The 20,782-nt window shown below is 45.6% G+C and overlaps 1 protein-coding gene across 2 annotated transcripts in view; it reads left to right on the forward strand.

Moving 5' to 3' along the window:
* Positions 1–20,440, forward strand: part of LOC109868615 (PHD finger protein 24-like) — a 37,105-nt gene extending 16,665 nt beyond the window's left edge. Inside the window, exons 4-9 of one of the 2 annotated variants that reach the window (XM_031802416.1) lie at positions 8,581–8,659; positions 11,362–11,564; positions 16,087–16,253; positions 17,662–17,694; positions 18,586–18,666; positions 18,755–20,440. In XM_031802416.1, coding sequence (XP_031658276.1) covers positions 8,581–8,659; positions 11,362–11,564; positions 16,087–16,253; positions 17,662–17,694; positions 18,586–18,666; positions 18,755–18,851 — 660 coding nt within the window. In that variant the 3' untranslated portion in view covers positions 18,852–20,440. The remainder of the gene's footprint in view (positions 1–8,580; positions 8,660–11,361; positions 11,565–16,086; positions 16,254–17,661; positions 17,695–18,585; positions 18,667–18,754) is intronic. The other variant, XM_020458298.2, reaches the window with a different exon arrangement.
* The last annotated feature ends 342 nt before the right edge of the window (positions 20,441–20,782 follow it).

The raw sequence follows: 20,782 nt of genomic DNA on the forward strand, positions 1-20,782 counted from the left end.
ATAAGCCGGAGCTTTACCTAGCATAGACTTGTAGATGACCTGGAGCCAGTGGGTCTGGCGACGAATATGTAGTGAGGGCCAGCCGACTAGAGCATACAAGTCGCAGTGGTGGGTGGTATAAGGTGCTTTAGTGACAAAACGGATGGCACTGTGATAGACTGCATCCAGTTTGCTGAGTAGAGTGTTGGAAGCCATTTTGTAGATGACATCGCCGAAGTCGAGGATCGGTAGGATAGTCAGTTTTACTAGGGTAAGCTTGGCGGCTTGAGTGAAGGAGGCTTTGTTGCGGAATAGAAAGCCGACTCTTGATTTGATTTTCGATTGGAGATGTTTGATATGAGTCTGGAAGGAGAGTTTGCAGTCTAGCCAGACACCTAGGTACTTATAGACGTCCACATATTCTAGGTCGGAACCATCCAGGGTGGTGATGCTAGTCGGGCATGCAGGTGCAGGCAGCGACCGGTTGAAAAGCATGCATTTGGTTTTACTAGCGTTTAAGAGCAGTTGGAGGCCACGGAAGGAGTGTTGTATGGCATTGAAGCTTGTTTGGAGGTTAGATAGCACAGTGTCCAAAGACGGGCCGAAAGTATATAGAATGGTGTCGTCTGCGTAGAGGTGGATCAGGGAATCGCCCGCAGCAAGAGCAACATCATTGATATACACAGAGAAAAGAGTAGGCCCGAGAATTGAACCCTGTGGCACCCCCATAGAGACTGCCAGAGGACCGGACAGCATGCCCTCCGATTTGACACACTGAACTCTGTCTGCAAAGTAATTGGTGAACCAGGCAAGGCAGTCATCCGAAAAACCGAGGCTACTGAGTCTGCCGATAAGAATATGGTGATTGACAGAGTCGAAAGCCTTGGCAAGGTCGATGAAGACGGCTGCACAGTACTGTCTTTTATCGATGGCGGTTATGATGTCGTTTAGTACCTTGAGTGTGGCTGAGGTGCACCCATGACCGGCTCGGAAACCAGATTGCACAGCGGAGAAGGTACGGTGGGATTCGAGATGGTCAGTGACCTGTTTGTTGACTTGGCTTTCGAAGACCTTAGATAGGCAGGGCAGGATGGATATAGGTCTGTAACAGTTTGGGTCCAGGGTGTCTCCCCCTTTGAAGAGGGGGATGACTGCGGCAGCTTTCCAATCCTTGGGGATCTCAGACGAGATGAAAGAGAGGTTGAACAGGCTGGTAATAGGGGTTGCGACAATGGTGGCAGATAGTTTCAGAAATAGAGGGTCCAGATTGTCAAGCCCAGCTGATTTGTACGGGTCCAGGTTTTGCAGCTCTTTCAGAACATCTGCTATCTGGATTTGGGTAAAGGAGAACCTGGAGAGGCTTGGGCGAGGAGCTGCGGGGGGGGCGGAGCTGTTGGCCGAGGTTGAAGTAGCCAGGCGGAAGGCATGGCCAGCCGTTGAGAAATGCTTATTGAAGTTTTCGATAATCATGGATTTATCAGTGGTGACCGTGTTACCTAGCCTCAGTGCAGTGGGCAGCTGGGAGGAGGTGCTCTTGTTCTCCATGGACTTCACAGTGTCCCAGAACTTTTTGGAGTTGGAGCTACAGGATGCAAACTTCTGCCTGAAGAAGCTGGCCTTAGCTTTCCTGACTGACTGCGTGTATTGGTTCCGGACTTCCCTGAACAGTTGCATATCACGGGGACTATTCGATGCTATTGCAGTCCGCCACAGGATGTTTTTGTGCTGGTCGAGGGCAGTCAGGTCTGGGGTGAACCAAGGGCTGTATCTGTTCTTAGTTCTGCATTTTTTGAACGGAGCATGCTTATCTAAAATGGTGAGGAAGTTACTTTTAAAGAATGACCAGGCATCCTCAACTGACGGGATGAGGTCAATGTCCTTCCAGGATACCCGGGCCAGGTCGATTAGAAAGGCCTGCTCACAGAAGTGTTTTAGGGAGCGTTTGACAGTGATGAGGGGTGGTCGTTTGACTGCGGCTCCGTAGCGGATACAGGCAATGAGGCAGTGATCCTGGTTGAAGATCCTGGTTGATCCTGGTTGAATCCTGGTTGAAGACAGCGGAGGTGTATTTGGAGGGCCAGTTGGTCAGGATGACGTCTATGAGGGTGCCCTTGTTTACAGAGTTAGGGTTGTACCTGGTGGGTTCCTTGATGATTTGTGTGAGATTGAGGGCATCTAGCTTAGATTGTAGGACTGGCGGGGTGTTAAGCATATCCCAGTTTAGGTCACCTAACAGAACAAACTCTGAAGCTAGATGGGGGGCGATCAATTCACAAATGGTGTCCAGGGCACAGCTGGGAGCTGAGGGGGGTCGGTAGCAGGAGGCAACCGTGAGAGACTTATTTCTGGAGAGAGTAATTTTCAAAATTAGTAGTTCGAACTGTTTGGGTATGGACCTGGAAAGTATGACATTACTTTGCAGGCCATCTCTGCAGTAAACTGCAACTCCTCCCCCTTTGGCAGTTCTATCTTGACGGAAGATGTTATAGTTGGGTATGGAAATCTCTGAATTTTTGGTGGCCTTCCTGAGCCAGGATTCAGACACAGCAAGGACATCAGGGTTAGCAGAGTGTGCTAAAGCAGTGAGTAAGACAAACTTAGGGAGGAGGCTTCTGATGTTGACATGCATGAAACCAAGGCTTTTTCGAACACAGAAGTCAACAAATGAGGGTGCCTGGGGACATGCAGGGCCTGGGTTTACCTCCACATCACCCGCGGAACAGAGAAGGAGTAGTATGAGGGTGCGGCTAAAGGCTATCAAAACTGGTCGCCTAGAGCGTTGGGGACAGAGAATAAGAGGAGCAGGTTTCTGGGCATGGTAGAATATATTCAGGGCATAATGCGCAGACAGGGGTATGGTGGGGTGCGGGTACAGCGGAGGTAAGCCCAGGCACTGGGTGATGATGAGAGAGGTTGTATCTCTGGACATGCTGGTAGTAATGGGTGAGGTCACCGCATGTGTGGGAGGTGGGACAAAGGAGTTATCAGGGGTATGAAGAGTGGAACTAGGGGCTCCATTGTGAACTAAAACAATGATAACTAACCTGAACAACAGTATACAAGGCATATTGACATTTGAGAGAGACATACAGCGAGGCATACATTAATCACAGGTGTTGAATTGGGAAAGCTAGCTAAAACAGTAGGTGAGACAACAGCTAATCAGCTAGCACAACAACAGCAGGTAAAATGGCGTAGACTAGGCAACGGGGCCAACAGATAAAACAAACAAGCAGAATGGAGTACCGTGATTTATGGACAGTCCAGCGTGCATCAGCTATGTAGCCAAGAGATCAGTGTCCAGGGGGCAGCGGTGGATGGGGAAGGGAAGCTGGACTGGCGAGTGTTATCCAGGTAAAAAAAACGAACAATGACTAAATAGCTTGTAGCTAGTTAGCTGGTTAGCTTCTGGAGGTTCTTGAGTGTGTTCTAAAAATAAATAAAAAATAATAGCGATTCCGTATCACATTGGGTGAGGCAGGTTTCCGGAAGGTATAAACAAATTAAAAGTCAAAAGAGATAGAAAGTAAATATGGGTCCGGTGGGCGTTTGGGACGCGGCGATTCAGGCGGTTAGCAGGCCTGTGCTAACAAGCTAACAGTTTGTAGGCCCGGGCTAGACAAGGTAGCAGTTAGCGGACCGGAGCTGGACAAGCTAGCAGTTAGCAGGCCGAATTAGCAAGCAGGGAGATAGCGAGGGCTAGAGAGTTAGCCTTTGGGGGACGTCGCGATGGGGTGAGTCTGTTTATTCCTCTTCATGCGGTGACATCGATAGACCGGTCGTGGGCCCGGGTATTGTAGCTCAGGAGTATGCTACGGTGGTAGCGCAGGCCGGGCTAGCTTCAAGCTAAGTGGGTGGAAACGCTAGCCAGGGGTAATCATCCGGGGTTGCGGTTTAGCTAGATAGCTAGTTGTGAAGATCCAGCGTATTTGGAAGCTTAGGTTTAGCAAAATGTTTTTAAAGGGATAGCTATGTAAAAAACGAAAAATATGTAAAAAACGAAAAATATGTAAAAAACGAAAAATAAACAAAATATAAACAAAATATACAGGGACACGACACGACAGGACGACTTACTGCTACGCCATCTTGGATTTTAACTAACAGTGGGTCATCACCCTGAACACACCATCCCCACTGTCAAACATGGTGGTGGCAGCATCATGGTTTGGGCCTGCTTTTCTTCAGCAGGGACAGGGAAGATGGTTAAAATTGATGGGAAGATGGATGGAGCCAAATACAGGACCATTCTGGAAGTAAACCTGATGGAGTCTGCAAAAGACCTGAGACTGGGACGGAGATTTGTCTTCCAACAAGACAATGATCCAAAACATAAAGCAAAATCTACAATGGAATGGTTCAAAAATAAACATATCCAGGTGTTAGAATGGCCAAGTCAAAGTCCAGACCTGAATCCAATCGAGAATCTGTGGAAAGAACTTCACTCTTGCTCAGACATTTAGAAACAAAACATGCCCATTTGAAAAATAAGCCACATCAGTTTTTTGAGCGAGAATTAAGACGACTTTTGAGTAGTAAGACTTATTAAAGCAACAGATACCATTATTAAGAAGGGGCTAGAAGAATCTTATATGGTGAGCTATCGAGTGGCTAGGACAGGCAAGCACCATACTATTGTGGAGGACTTCATTCTTCCTGCTGCTGGGGATAAAAAGGCCTAGGCCTTCATCAAACACTGGTTCATGACGCATCAGTGACATGGCAGGAGATGTTTTGAAACAATTACTGCTTCGCATACAAGCCAGTGAATTCCATGCATTACAGATGGATGAGTCAACAGACGTGGCGTGCCTGACATAGCTACTGGTATATGTCCTTTATGTTTATAGGAGGTCAATTAAGGAAGACATCCTCTTCTGCGAACCACTGTAAACCAGGAAAACGGGAGAGGATATTTTTAAAGTACTGGACAGCTTTGTGACATCAAATTAACTTTGGTGGTCAAGATGTGTTGGCTTTTGCGCCATCTGTACAGATACCATGACAGGGAGACATAGTGGAGTGGTAACGCACATTCAAGCAGTTGCTCCCGACACCACTTGGGTACACTACAGCATCCACAGAGAGGCTCTTGCTGCCAAAGGAATGCCTGACAGCTTGAAAGACATTTTGGACACTACAGTGAAAATGGTTAACTTTGTTCAAACAAAATTGTGTGCTGTTTATCAAGGGGCAAAGTTTTACTGACCATAATTTTCACTTGTCTGACCACTTCCATGATGATGAGACGACAGGCCTATCTGGGTGATAATTATTTTTTATTTTTTTAAATTCTCACTGCATGATCTGAATCTAGTATTACTACAGGGACTCTCCGCAACTGTATTCAATGTGCGGGACACAACTGAGGCTATGATTTAAGAAGTTGTAGCTCTTCTCTGTCTGCATTAACAAGGACAACACACAGGTCTTTCCAGCATTGTATGATTTTTTTTGTGTGCAAATTAACTCAAGCTTACGGACAATATAAAATGTGATATAGCGAAGCACCTGAGTGAGTTGGGTACGCAATTACGCAGGTACTTTCGCGAAACGGGTGACACAAACTGGATTCGTTATCCCTTTCATGCCATGCCTCCAGTCCACTTACAGATATCCGAACAATTGCAACAAGCAGTTCTGTGAAAATTGAATTTCTGGATTGGGCTGCGTTCTGCATTGGCAAATCGTGCTGTTAAGACACTGATGCCCTTTGCAACCACGTACATATGTAAGAGTGGATTCTTGGCCCTCACTAGCATGAAAACTAAATACAGGCAGACTGTGTGGGAAATTATTTAAAACTGAGACTCTCTCTAATACAACCCAACATTACAGTTATGTCCATCCTTTCATGCACACCCTTCTCATTAACCTGTTATTCAGAATTTATGATGAACAAATATGGTTTTATATGTAAGATGGTTAAATAAAGAGCACAATTATTATTATTTGTGCCCTGGTCCTATAAGAGCTCTTTGTCACAAACTGCCTCGTGTGAAGTGACACTCATTCTTATGTTTAATACAATGATGGCAAAAAACAGTTGAGAGTGCGCTGACCCTGGTGCTAGAGGGGATACGCAGCTGGAGGTTGAATGTTTGAAGGGGTACGGGACTATAAAAAGTTTGGGAACCACTGCACAACTCCCATCTTTCCTGAAGCTACTGTTTATTTGATTCCTTAAAGGGGCTAGTGAAAGCCCAACGAGCACTGGACTCCATATCCTGTTTCCAAGCGCCATATTAGTGCGTAAAGCTTTAATCTAAATATATTTTGGTGGGTGACGCTACTGGAAATCAAGTTGGTTTGATATTCATGTGATCTCATAACCCTGGGTGACCCAAAGATTTCACCCATCATGGTCAATTATCCAACCCAATTATTACCTTCTGTCCTCCAACTGCCTCCTCTCAACCTGCTCATCAGGGTTGAGGGCCTCTGCATCCACCACACACCTGCAGATAATTAACTTAATTTAAGTTTTAATGTGTTCGACCTGAACTGCTCCCTCTTTGTAGCGTGAACAGCATGGTAGACAGAATCAGGTAGACATATGGTGCACATTCAGACTCATCACCTTTCTGGAGTGTAGTAAAATGGCTGCTAGGCTTATATTTTCCTATTACCGTGGTTGTTAATTTCAGGACAGGTTCTAAGAAGCAATACTATAAAACCATCTAGCAGCCATTTTACGACAGCGCATGCACTTGACATACTTGATAATAATAGCTTCAGAGAAACTGCATAAAAAGCACACCAAGGCTTTCTGGAACATGTATGACGCATGCTGAACCTAATGCATTCAGACACACTGCACATTAATCCATAAGGGCATAATCTACTACAGAACACTTCAAATAATTATGATACACGCCACTATAGCGCATGCAGTGGGTCACACTTTTTGCTAGGGCTGGGCGGTATCCAGAGTTTCATATCATCATACTGTCCTTCTCTCATCCTGGAATTTATGGCATTACTGGCTTAGTACACAATGGGGCACCAAAAACAACTCACAAAATCACAAAAGAAGTGATAGTGAATTTCCATGCTAGCTAAATATTCTAACGAGCGCAAACAAATATAAGTGAATTGCAAAGGTCAAAGTTTTATACATATAGGTAGGAGCTACCGAATTTAGAGCAGCATGTGTACATGCCCTGCCTGCTCTGCTCGGAGAAGAAGGGGGGGAGCAGAGGCACAAGAACAGAGAGGAGAAAAAACGCAAGGAAATCATAGCAGTGGCAGCTGTACAGACTTCTCAAACACAGCAGGAAGCGAACACTATATGATGCCCCATCTCATTAATTCAACCACTTATTTAGTTAACTAGCAAGTTAAACTTAGGGGAAGCGTTAACGCAAAATTATGATATTTGTTTTTCAAAATGAAAAAAAGATAAAACCCGTAAGGAATGGATCGAAATTTACAGAATAAGTACCTGGAGTAAAATTAGAGGGTGAAGGTTCATGCTTTTTCAATTTCAGTCAAGAGGAGGGTTTTAGTTCAAATAAAATCAAATCTAGTCCATGGGAGGGTCATGTAATTGTTTGATTACATTTTTAGAATGAGCTTTGTTTTAATTACTATCTTGGGTATAGGGGAGGGTCACTTTTTTAAAATTTTTTATTTTATTTTTTTAAATAAAGGGTTTAGGTTTAGGTCATATATATATATATATATATATATATATATATATATATATATATATATATATATTGGTCAAGGGAGGGCCATTTTCATTTCAGAGATGTCCAATTTTCTCCATGTAACCCTTATTATAGTGTTCAATCCCTAAGATATCTTGCTGCATTTTGTCAACACAAATGCTTCTTATTTAAATTTTTGCTAGGCTCAGACAAATTTTGTGCTTCAGTTGCCTACTTTTTGTGGTGTAGCCTACTTTTCTCTGGTAAAATGCAAGATGAACTTTAAAGCAAAACATTAGTAAATGTAGCTGGCTACATTATTTCTATGTTAAACATTAGAAATATGATGGCCATGTGTCGTTTTTGCCAAAAAAGACCTTGCTTTTTCAATGTAGGCTAATTTACTTGTGTGGCTGCCAACCAGATAGTGTTGAGCTTCTGTTGTCATCTGATGTAAATTAAGCTATTTTCTGCCGAATGTGTTGCACTAATGTATTTTCTGTGAAGGAAAACTATAGCTGCACGCCACTGATCACTCTATTGAAGCAAAAACAACAGCCTTTCAATATAAAACGCAACCCCTGTCAATACACTGCTGGACTCACCTGCTTTCTCCTGTTGTGCTATTTTCAAACAAACACATGACTGGCTAAGCTGTTGTGGGGAACTTGGTAAGTTTCATCGTGTGAAATTAAGACCGTGATCTGCTTTATTACCTATCCTATTGCACAAGTTGACTGGAGGTATTTTCTTAAATAAGCTATAAATATAAAAATGTATTGATGATATTGAAAAAAACATCCTGAGGCTATTTCCAAATACCTCAGTATACGGTATCCCGCCCAAGCTAACTTTGTGCTGCTTTCCAGTACCTTCTACTTGACTTGACTTCAGATGCCAGTTTGTATCAGATCTCTCCCCATTTAACCGTGACCTTTCCCTCCCACAGGACAATGTGAACCTGCTTCTGACTGAAGAGGAGATGTACAGCCTAATGGAAACCTTCAAGCAGTGCAAGATCATCCCTGGTCAGTCATACTGCTGCAGCTCTAGAGAACACATAGCTGACAGATCTACATATAGCTGACAGATCTACATTTCATAGCTGACAGATCTCCATAAGCCGGGACGAGTATGCTTTATTTGGTACAGCACAGTTGACAGATTAATAGATCAGTACATGCAGACCGGACTGTTCTCTTGTGATTATTATTATACGACCATGCTGGTCATTTATGAACATTTGAACATCTTGGCCATGTTCTGTTATAATCTCCACCCGGCACAGCCAGAAGAGGACTGGCCATCCCTCATAGCCTGGTTCCTCTCTAGGTTTCATCCTAGGTTTTGGCCTTTCTAGGGAGTTTTTCCTAGCCACTGTGCTTCTACACCTGCATTGCTTGCTTTTTGGGGTTGTAGGCTGGGTTTCTGTACAGCACTTTGAGATATCAGCTGATGTAAGAAGGGCTATATAAATACATTTGATTTGATTCTCATACAGCTCTTCAAGTATCTCTGAAACAACCCTCTGAGCGCATTGAGTACAGAAAGGTGCCAAAAGCTCTCTGTTTTTGTAATCTAAAACAAAAATCCAGAAAATCACATTGTATGATTTTTAAGTAATTTGCATTTTATTGCATGACATAAGTATTTGATCACCTACCAACCAGTAAGAATTCCGGCTCTCACAGACATGTTAGTTTTTCTTTAAGAAACCCTCCTGTTCTCCACTCATTTCCTGTATTAACTGCACCTGTTTGAACTCGTTACCTGTATAAAAGACACCTGTCCACACACTCAATCAACAGACTCACACCTCTCCACAATGGCCAAGACCAGGGAGCTGTGTAAGGACATCAGGGATACAATTGTAGACCTGCACAAGGCTGGGATGGGCTACAGGACAACAGGCAAGCAGCTTGGTGAGAAGGCAACAACTGTTGGCGCAATTATTAGAAAATGGAAGAAGTTCAAGATGACGGTCAATCACCCTCGGTCTGGGACTCCATGCAAGATCTCACCTCGTGGGGCTTCAATGATCATGAGAAAGGTGAGGGATCAGCCCAGAACTACTCGGCAGGACCTGGTCAATGACCTGAAGAGAGCTGGGACCACAGTCTCAAAGAAAACCATAAGTAACACACTACGCCGTCATGGATTAAAACCCTGCAGCACACGCAAGGTCCCCCTGCTCAAGCCAGCGCATGTCCAGGCCCGTCTGAAGTTTGCAAATGACCATCTGGATGATCAGGAGGAGGAATGGGAGAAGGTCATGTGGTCTGATGAGACAAAAATAGAGCTTTTTGGTGTAAACTCCACTCGCCGTGTTTGGAGGAAGAAGAAGGATGAGTACAACCCCAAGAACACCATCCCAACCGTGAAGCATGGAGGTGGAAACATCATTCTTTGGGGATGCTTTTCTGCAAAGGGGACAGGACGACTGCACCGTATTGAGGAGAGGATGGATGGGGCCATGTATCGCGAGATCTTGGCCAACAACCTCCTTCCCTCAGTAAGATCATTGAAGATGGGTCGTGGCTGGGTCTTCCAGCATGACAATGACCCGAAACACACAGCCAGGGCAACTAAGGAGTGGCATCTCAAGGTGTGGCCTAGCCCGTCTCCAGACCTGAACCCAATAGAAAATCTTTGGAGGGAGCTGAAAGTCCGTATTGCCCAGCGACAGCCCCGAAACCTGAAGGATCTGGAGAAGGTCTGTATGGAGGAGTGGGCCAAAATCCCTGCTGCAGTGTGTGCAAACCTGGTCAAGAACTACAGGAAACGTATGATCTCTGTAATTGCAAACAAAGGTTTCTGTACAGGGGCCTCTCGGGTGGCGCAGTGGTTAAGGGCGCTGTACTGCAGCGCTAGCTGTGCCATCAGAGACTCTGGGTTCGCGCCCAGGCTCTGTCGTAACCGCCCGCAACCGGGAGGTCCGTGGGGCGACGCACAATATCCCTAGCGTCGTCCGGGTTAGGGAGGGCTTGGCCGGTAGGGATGTCCTTGTCTCATCGTGCACCAGCGACTCCTGTGGCGGGCCGGGCGCAGTGCGCGCTAATCAAGGTTGCCAGGTGCACGGTGTTTCCTCCACATTGGTTTCCTCCACATTGGTGCGACTGGCTTCCGGGTTGGATGCGCGCTGTGTTAAGAAGCAGTGCGGCTTGGTTGGGTTGTGTATTGGAGGACGCATGACCTTCAACCTTTGTCTCTCCCGAGTTGTAGCGATGAGACAAGAGACAAGATGCTACTAAAATAATTGGATACCACGAAATTGGGGAGAAAAAGGGGTAAAATTCCCCCCCCAAAAAAGGTTTCTTTACCAAATATTAAGTTCTGCTTTTCTGATGTATCAAATACTCATGCAATAAAATTCAAATTAATTACTTAAAAATCATACAATGTGATTTTCTGGATTTTTTTATTTTTAGATTCCGTCTCTCACAGTTGAAGTGTACCTATGATAAAAATGATAGAGCTCTACATGCTTTGTAAGTAGGAAAAGCTGCAAAATCGGCAGTGTATCAAATACATGTTCTCCCCACTGTATGTATTTGTTAGCAATTGTCTGTTTACAGGTAGCTATAAAACTGCACACTATGCCTTGTTTCTTACTTTGTGAAGGGAAATCAACAAGAGGCATTTCACCTTCGTAAAATGAATCATAAACTAATTGTATTTTGGATCACTGCTTGTGGAGATTAATTTTCTTTAATTTGCTCTTGCTGTGTAGAGTCGTGCCTGGTGTCAGATGAGCTGCTGCAGTACCGCCACTTTGTGTCCAAGCAACTGTTTGAGAAGGACCTGTCTGATGAGCAGGAAGAGGAGGTACTGGCTCAGTTCGCTGCCCTGGACTCAGAGAAGAGGGGCCAGATTGAGTGGTCTGACTTCCTATACCATGAGTCCCTGGGAGTGCTCAGGAAGTTCCGCACAGAGGTACCAAAACCCATCAAACACACACACTCACATACTCCGGATTCCCATGTTCCAGTGTTCATTTGGTCAACAGAAATAGTGACTCAAACACCAATTTTTCAGTGGCAATTGACGATACCATAACTGTCTAAATAGACCCAGAAACTATAACTAAACAAACATTATTTTAATTTCAGATGTCTAAAACGAGACGAGACAAAATCATATCTAAGTGGACTGGAAAATAGTTTTTGGAGAGATTGAGAGCTTTTCTGTGATAAGCACAATAAATATTAGAAGCGCAGTGCAGTTCTGTTCAGTAATGGGATGTACATGCCACACCTGGCACACAGCCTGCATCAGCTGGTGAGCTGCAGGGGAGAAAGTGATGTGTGGCGGCATACAGGCTCTGGCTCTGCTCCAGGGAGTGTGGGCATACAGGCTCCACTCCAGGGAGTGTGGGCATACAGGCTCCGCTCCAGGGAGTGTGGGCATACAGGCTCCGCTCCAGGGAGTGTGGGCATACAGGCTCCGCTCCAGGGAGTGTGGGCATACAGGCTCCGCTCCGGCTCCACTCCAGGGAGTGTGGGCATACAGGCTCCGCTCCAGGGAGTGTGGGCAGACAGGCTCCGCTCCGGCTCTGCTCCAGGGAGTGTGGGCATACAGGCTCCGCTCCGGCTCCACTCCAGGGAGTGTGAGCATACAGGCTCCGCTCCGGCTCCGCTCCAGGGAGTGTGGGCAGACAGGCTCCGCTCCAGGAAGTGTGGGCATACAGGCTCCGCTCCGGCTCTGCTCCAGGGAGTGTGGGCAGACAGGCTCCGCTCCGGCTCTGCTCCAGGGAGTGTGGGCAGACATGCTCTGCTCCAGGGAGTGTGGACAGACAGGCTCCGCTCCGGCTCTGCTCCAGGGAGTGTGGGCAGACAGACTCCGCTCCAGGGAGTGTGGACAGACAGGCTCCGCTCCAGGGAGTGTGGACAGACAGGCTCCGCTCCGGCTCTGCTCCAGGGAGTGTGGGCATACAGGCTCCGCTCCGGCTCTGCTACAGGGAGTGTGGGCATACAGACTCCGCTCCGGCTCTGCTACAGGGAGTGTGGGCAGACAGGCTCCGCTACAGGGAGTGTGGGCAGACAGGCTCCGCTCCAGGGAGTGTGGGCAGGCAGGCTCCGCTCCAGGGAGTGTGGGCAGGCAGGCTCCGCTCCAGGGAGTGTGGGCAGGCAGGCTCCGCTCCAGGGAGTGTGGGCAGGCAGGCTCCGCTCCAGGGAGTGTGGGCAGGTAGGCTCCGCTCCAGGGAGTGTGGGCAGACAGGCTCCGCCCCAGGGAGTGTGGGCAGACAGGCTCCGCTCCGGCTCCGCTCCAGGGAGTGTGGGCATACAGGCTCCGCTCCGACTCCGCTCCAGGGAGTGTGGGAATACAGGCTCCGCTCCGGCTCCGCTCCAGGGAGTGTGGGCATACAGGCTCCGCTCCGACTCCGCTCCAGGGAGTGTGGGCATACAGGCTCCGCTCCAGGGAGTGTGGGCATACAGGCTCCGCTCCGACTCCGCTCCAGGGAGTGTGGGCATACAGGCTCCGCTCCGACTCCGCTCCAGGGAGTGTGGGCAGACAGACTCCTCTCCAGGGAGTGTGGGCATGCAGGCTCCGCTCCGACTCCGCTCCAGGGAGTGTGGACAGACAGGCTCCGCTCCAGGGAGTGTGGGCAGACAGGCTCTGCTCCAGGGAGTGTGGGAAGACAGGCTCTGCTCCAGCTCCACCGCCCTCTCTTGCTTCCTTGTAGCTAACCAGTCACCACCAGCCTTCTAGTTAGCTACCCTTTGCCTGGTTAATAAACACAAGCTGCTTTACGAAATTAAAAACAATAACAGCATTCAGTTTAATAGCAAAACAACAGTCTAGCTATGCCTTTATCTCCCTTGAGTGTAGAAAAGTAGAATGTCTTTGAATGTCTTTCTCCCTCAACCTTCCCACATTCCCCACTGCATTTCATTTACATTCATAGAGCATATAGCAGGCCATTCTAAACTAGGCTACTTGTGGACCGGACCCGTTAACCATTTTAGGCTACACCTTGTTCAGTTATGTTACCTCATTAGCTAGCGATAGCTAACATAGGGCGTGTTCAGCAGGACGGAACATTTTGGAACATTCAGATATAGAAATATGATCTGTACAACAAACATGTTTCGCTGACGTGTTGCATAAGGAACAACGTCGTTTCTATTCATGGAATTTCTACCTGCAACATTCAACAACGTTTTGCAACCGTTAACATTACCAAAAATATTAGGTGGCACAGAGGAAAAGGCATAGCAAACAATTTATTGACCAATTTCCTTTTTCCACTACACTGACTTGGTAAATATTGTTATTTTGAGTTAATGTGAACCCAGTGACTCAGACTTGAGCAATTGGACCAGGACTTGAGCACTGGGACTTAGACTTCAGCCATAGGGACTTATGACTCGACCATTGGTGAATCGGACTTTGTCTGGGACTCGAGTACAGGGGACTTGGGACTCCCGATTTGGAAATGCGGTTAAGTGACTCAACTACATCACTGGGCAAAACCCCAATTGTGGCCGATTCATCTGTGAAACATTGACAACAATGGCAATGACGCGAGGTGCAACCCACACTACTTTGCCAATACTTTGCTGCACCATCTGGTGATTGTGCTTCTCTCTGTCGCTCTCTGTTTTTTAAAAAGTAATGAGTAATATCTATGTAGGCTGAATTAGGAATTTACATGGCCAGCTAATTCTTATATAAACTCAGCAAAAAAATAAACTTCCTCTCACTGTCGACTGCATTTATTTTCAGCAAACTTAACATTGTGTTATTGACTATATGCTTGTTTATTCCATGTGTAACTCTGTGTTGTTTCTGTCGCACTGCTTTGCTTTATCTTGGCCAGGTCACAGTTGTAAATGAGAACTTGTTCTCAACTAGCTTACCTGGTTAAATAAAGGTGAAATAAAATACAAAAAATGTGTAAATCTATATATGAACATAACAAGATTCAACAACCGAGACAAACTGAAAAAGTTCCACAGATATGTGACCCTGAACAAAGGCGGGGTCAAAATCAAAAGTAACAGTCCGTATCTGGTGTGGCCACCAGCTGCATTAAGTACTGCAGTGCATCTCCTCCTCATGAACTGCACCAGTTTTGCCAGTTCTTGCTGTGAGGTGTTACCCCACTCTTCCACCAAGGTACCTGCAAGTTCCCGGACATTTCTGGGGGGAATGGCCCTAGCCCTCACCCTCTGATCCAATAGGTCCCAGACGTGCTCAATGGGATTGAGATCCGGGCACTTCGCTGGCCATGGTAGAACACTGACATTCCTGTCTTGCAGGACATCACGCACAGAACGAGCAGTATGGCTGGTGGCATTGTCATGCTGGAGGGTCATGTCAGGATGAGCCTGCAGGAAGGGTACCACATGAGGGAGGAGGATGTCTTCCCTGTAACGCGCAGCGTTGAGATTGCCTGCAATGACAACAAGCTCAGTCCGATGATGCTGTGACACACTGCCCCAGACCATGACGATCCCGCTCCGGAGTACAGGTCTCAGTGTAATGCTCATTCCTTCTACAATAAACGCGAATTTGACCATCACCCCTGGTGAGACAAAACTGCGACTTGTCAGTGAAGAGCACTTTTTGCCAGTCCTGTCTGGTCCAGCGACGGTGGGTTTATGCCCATAGGTGACGTTGTTGCCGGTGATGTCTGGTAAGGCCTACAAGCCCTCAGCACTGATGGAGGGATTGTGAGTTCCTGGTGTAACTCGGGCAGTTGTTGCCATCCTGTACCTGTCCTGCAAGTGTGATGTTCGGATGTACCGATCCTGTGCAGGTGTTGTTACACGTGGTCTGCCACTGCGAAGACGATCAGCTGTCCGTCCTGTCTCCCTGTAGCACTATCTTAGGCATCTCACAGTACGGACATTGCAATTTATTGCCCTGGCCACATCTGCAGTCCTCATGCCCCCTTGCAGCATGCATAAGGCACCTCCACGCAGATGAGCAGGGACCCTGGGCATCTTTCTTTTGGTGTTTTTCAGAGTCGGTAGAAAGGCCTCTTCAGTGTCCAAAGTTTTCATACCTGTGATCTTAATTACCTATAGTCTGTAAGCTGTTAGAGTCTTAACGACCGTTCCACAGGTGCATGTTCTTTAATTGTTTATGTTTCATTGAACAAGCATGGGAAACAGTGTTTAAACCCTTTACAATGAAGATCTGTGAAGTTATTTAGATTTTTACGAATTATCTTTTGAAGAGAGGGTTTCTTTTTTTGCTGAGTTTATGTTTGTCATATTTCTGCTGTTGGGAAGAATAGGATGTTATGCATTAAAATATGTTGGTAGGACAAAGCTATGTATGTTTGTGCACATGGTCACTGATTATGTTAACTATAGGTTAATGAGGCAATAAAAATGTGATTAAAATGAAAGGGCATTTATTTGACTAAAATGGCCCACTGTTTTCATGAGACTGGACTAAATGTAAAAAAAGAGAGCCCAAAAAATTAACACTGCCTTGTTCCCAGAACTCGTTGGTGCGTCTGTTGAGCGCTAAGGAGAGAGACCACGTGCGGTCAGTGTTTGTGGGTTTGGACCTGGATAAAGATGGTGTGGTCACGGGAGCAGAGACCCGCTGGGCCCAGCAGTCCTGGTTTCAGAAGTTCAGCAAGGAGTCCCAGTCCTGCAACGTGAGGTGAGCATAACGCTGGTGAGACTGAGCTCATGGAGATGAGGTTGAATAGTTCATTCAATGTCTGTAACAGACTCGCAGTCAGGCGCTCCTACTCAATGTGACCCATTTCTATCCGCCTCATACTCTACAACAGGGAACATCAACTAAATTCAGCTGCGGGATGATAATAATTACAAATATTTTGTAGACTGCAAATTGACTGCAAGAAGCCCAAACGGATATAATTTTGTACTAAAACATAATACTTTAAAACCTTGCTTAAATTTGTATACAATCAAATACAGTATCTCTCTATTATGCGTGGGAATACTTGAACAGATTTCCGAAGCTCCCTTGGAGCTGATTTTACTGGACTGAAAACCAGTCTTTTATGTCCAACAATAAAAAATTAAAATCTATGAAAATCGCAGGCCGCCAGTTGGGGAACCCTGCTCTACAAACGAATAACTAATATTAGTTTTTTTCATGGTGTGAGATGCTGCAAATTGACTGTGCCTGTGAGAGCTGTGAACTAAAGCTGACTGCTGGGGTTTCATCTAAATTTTCTCACATTGCTGTAGATGCCTCAACTTTTAATCATATTTCAGTGCCAACAGCACAGTCTGCATTGCTGACAAATGCCCATCCTGTCTTTGAAGAACACTCAGTGGGGTCCATTTTGTTGTTGCTTGGCTGTGGTTGCCATTTCACTTTGCAAGAATGTTCGAGCCACAATAAACTCCACCGGTTTAGTTTTGGTTAGATGCAACAGGTTGTCAGTTGCTATTGACTGGGGTAACAGAGGTACAGGTGCTTGTTGTGATGTTACCCTTGTGCTGCTGGTGATAGGCCCTGGCTCTTCTCCATCTCAGTGGTCGGGCCTGCCGCAGGCTCATCAGTGAGCTTGGGATCGCTCTCGACATGGTCCTCTTTTTAAAAAATAATTGTGCTCTTGGCAGTGCCCAGCCATTTTTGGATGTCCATGCTGATAAACGCTTAGCCAACCACCTATAATTATTCAGCTTGTCGCTACCAAAAAGTAACAAAGCTAGTATCTACTAGCTAGGTTATTATTAGCTGTCTGGAAAAATGAACAACTTTTTTTCCCCCCTGTGAGGAAAGAAACCCCATCCTGGGATCCGATGAGCTTCCTTAACAAGGTAATGGTGGTACCTTATGACATAACCAGGCCCGGCTTTGCTACCTCGTAGAGCTGGCCCTGTTCAGGGCTGCTCTGAGCTGTATGAAATAATTTACCTAAGCTAGCTTTATTTCCATAACTCATCTTTCTTCATCTCAGTGTTGGTCTCACTGTGATCTAGACCTTCTCTCTGATACCAATGAATTCACAATAAGTGTGTGCATGCACTACCCTGTGTTACCCTCCTTCATTGTTATATGTCATGTAATGCCATTCCATCCTTCACAGACTCTTTGGATTGTGTTCTCCTGTGAATTGTGGGTAAGTGACACAGCACGGCATGGGTTATACGTATCTTTCTTCTCTTCGGCACATCCAAGCCCTCAATCCACAAGTAATCTCACACAACCTATTCCCTTTTGACATTCCACCCATCATTTCACTCCCCCACCCACCAAGGCCAGGATAAAGTCCACCTGAGGAATAATGAAATCACAGATCAAACAATACAGGTGGTAGCTATAAAGTTGAAAGAACAATTGAGATGTCTAGCCTATACTCCAAGAGTCCTTCCTATGATGATTCCCTGTTGGTTAGATAAGATCGATTCAGTCCTCTCATTAGAAAGATCAAAAGATAGGCTTTTTGTTTTTCTGTGAGAAGCTCTAGTAGGCTTCACTCGTCAGCTTTGAGGACACAGTTGTTGACGTGAGAGGGTCTACGCCCAGAACTGAGAATGCATTCTAATTGACCTCTTAGGTCAGAAGCTGCTGTTTTCTTTTTCTTTTTTTACAGCTTTTGCATAGAGCTTACTTATAGTATATGACATCATTTTAAGCCGGAGAATGTATAATGTAAACATAATATTAAGCCAGAGAGTGTGCGAGAAGATTGAGGATGTAACCAAGTGTTCAAGTATTAAGCTTTCATAGAGGTTCACAAAGCAGACCTTGAACCTTTCTCTATCTTTAATCATTCATGAGTTTGGCTGTGGCCTGGAAGAGAGCCGTTTGGTCTCAGTAACCCACTGAGACATTTTCAGTGGGAATGTGGTTTCGCACTATATTTGCACCTGACCTCTTCACAGCTGAAACAAAATACTTTTTGAAAGAAAAGGGTGTCTTGTCCTTGGCAGACATGTTGGAAACTCAATGCCACCAATTGTAGTGTATAGTGATACAATATTTCTGTCGTGTGTGTTTCCTGAGGCAGTATTAGCCACGTTGGCCCCATATCTGAGAGCAGTCCAGCCAGCTCCAGCAGTGAGAGAAGCAGTCAGAAAGATGACAACAGGTATGTACTAAATATAATTGTGTGTTTGCAGTAAGCAAGGCTCAGTTTAGAGGAGTTGGCTCCCTAACCTCTCTGTTCCCATCACCAGACCAGTGAGCTGGGAAGACTTCCTGAGGGAGAGTGCCATCTACATCCTGGCTGCACGGCCCAACAGCTTGGCCATGCACATCCGCCTACCACTATAGCCCACGAGACCTCACCCTGCCTGGGAGAGCATATACCATGGCACTATAGGGGACAAACCTGAGCAAATAGAGGAATACTGCACCACTAAGAGACTGGACAGAACAAGCCATCAACAGATCTCCTGCTTCACACCACCGATCAACGACCCACTGACACCACCGATCAACGACCCACTGACACCACCGATCAACGACCCACTGACACCACGATCAACGACCCACTGAAAACAACATTCAATGACCTACAAGTACTTTCTGACAGTAAAATGACAACACAAGCTGACAACCCACTTGTTATAGACACTCATTAAACACTAAGGATAAAAGGCAACGGGCCATTTTCACACACAAGCCAACAATTCAGTGGTGCTTTGAAGGCTCGGGGGTATCCCGGGAGGCTCACTTTCCCCTAAATCAGTGCTTCCCAACTCCCGGTTCTTGATTTCTCCCAACGGCTCACATTTTTTGTTGTTGCCCCGGACAAATTAAATCAGATGTTTTTGTCAAGGGCTTCATGATTAGTTGACAAGTCAAATCAGGTGTGTTTGTCTGGGGCCACAACACAAATATGTACCTTTTGGTGTACTTGAGGACCGGAGTTGGGGAAACTAAATGATTACTTGATACATTCCATTTGTCATGTTACAGTCTAAGACACCTTTTGTGTGATCAATTTTGAATTGGATAAGAATTACATTGATAGCATACGACTATCACATAACCTGCTATTGGTTCAAGCATCTGATTTGGATCATCTTCTGTATTGTATCATAATTGTTGAAAGTAAAATAGTATCTCTGTCATTGAGGGAGATTTTGAAGCCCCTTCAAATCTTGGTTGATGAACGGATAGACTTCTGTGTTAAGACTGACAGTGCAACTGCTTCCTGATCAGCACATGTACCAAACAGGAATGAAAGCTACGTGCATACGTAATATTATATATCGAGACATATGCCATATAAGTATAATGACATATATTATTATGCATTTAAAACACTGTATTTATTCTACCCTCCATATTTCCACTCGCTTGTTTAAGATCCATTTGTTATCTTTAAGCGAAGACTATGATGAAGGTTGTGAATTTGTTGTTGTATTGGACACTAAATCCAGTAGCTGGGCCTGTTCATTCACCTATAAGTATATTTGCTCCTGTACTGTAGTAGCCTTCTACAACCACTGCACATGACAAAGTGGAATACTCTGCTGCTGCCATTCTAGTATTTGATTTGAACACTGAAATGTAGAATTGCAACACAGCTTTTGAGGGTTATTTCTTTGGAATTGAAATCATGCATTTAAAAGGGATCTCCGTAGGATGAGTGAGGTTGGAGCCCACACATGATACTTGCAGTAGCATTGCTTCAGACTCGACTTGTACATTAACGGTGAAATGTATTGGCTTTATGGAGCGACATTACAGTTTGGGTTAGTTAGGGGAACATGTTGATACATTTTCCCAGGTGCTACAGTATATCATGTTTATGGTCATGTAATGAAGGTCTAATGTCTGGTACTTGAATGCTAAGATGGTAAAGGCTGGGGAATATGTGACAGTGCTGAAATAAATGCATGGCATTAACCCTCCTAATGGGCTCTATGTATTACGTGTTTCTTTACTAAGTGTCCAATGCTCAGGGAACAAACGTTAGTGTCTTTACTAGATACCATTTGCTCTATCAAGATAAATGTAAATGTGAAAAACTGTAAATAAATGCCAAGAGTACTATATAGGTAGTGACTAACCATTGTGTCCTAAGCAGCTCACTGGAGTGTTGTTGAGTGGAGTGGCTCATTGAAACCCCTCAGGTGTTCATGTGGCGCCAGTAAGCGTGAAAGGCACAGAGTGATCCACATTATTCCTGGCTTGGTGGTTTTCTAAGAAGCCCTACCTTGCGGTGGTGGGAGTAAAATGGTTACTGCGAGTGG

The sequence above is a fragment of the Oncorhynchus kisutch genome, linkage group LG23 (assembly GCF_002021735.2).
Source record: "Oncorhynchus kisutch isolate 150728-3 linkage group LG23, Okis_V2, whole genome shotgun sequence".
Taxonomy (NCBI): Eukaryota; Metazoa; Chordata; class Actinopteri; order Salmoniformes; family Salmonidae; genus Oncorhynchus; species Oncorhynchus kisutch.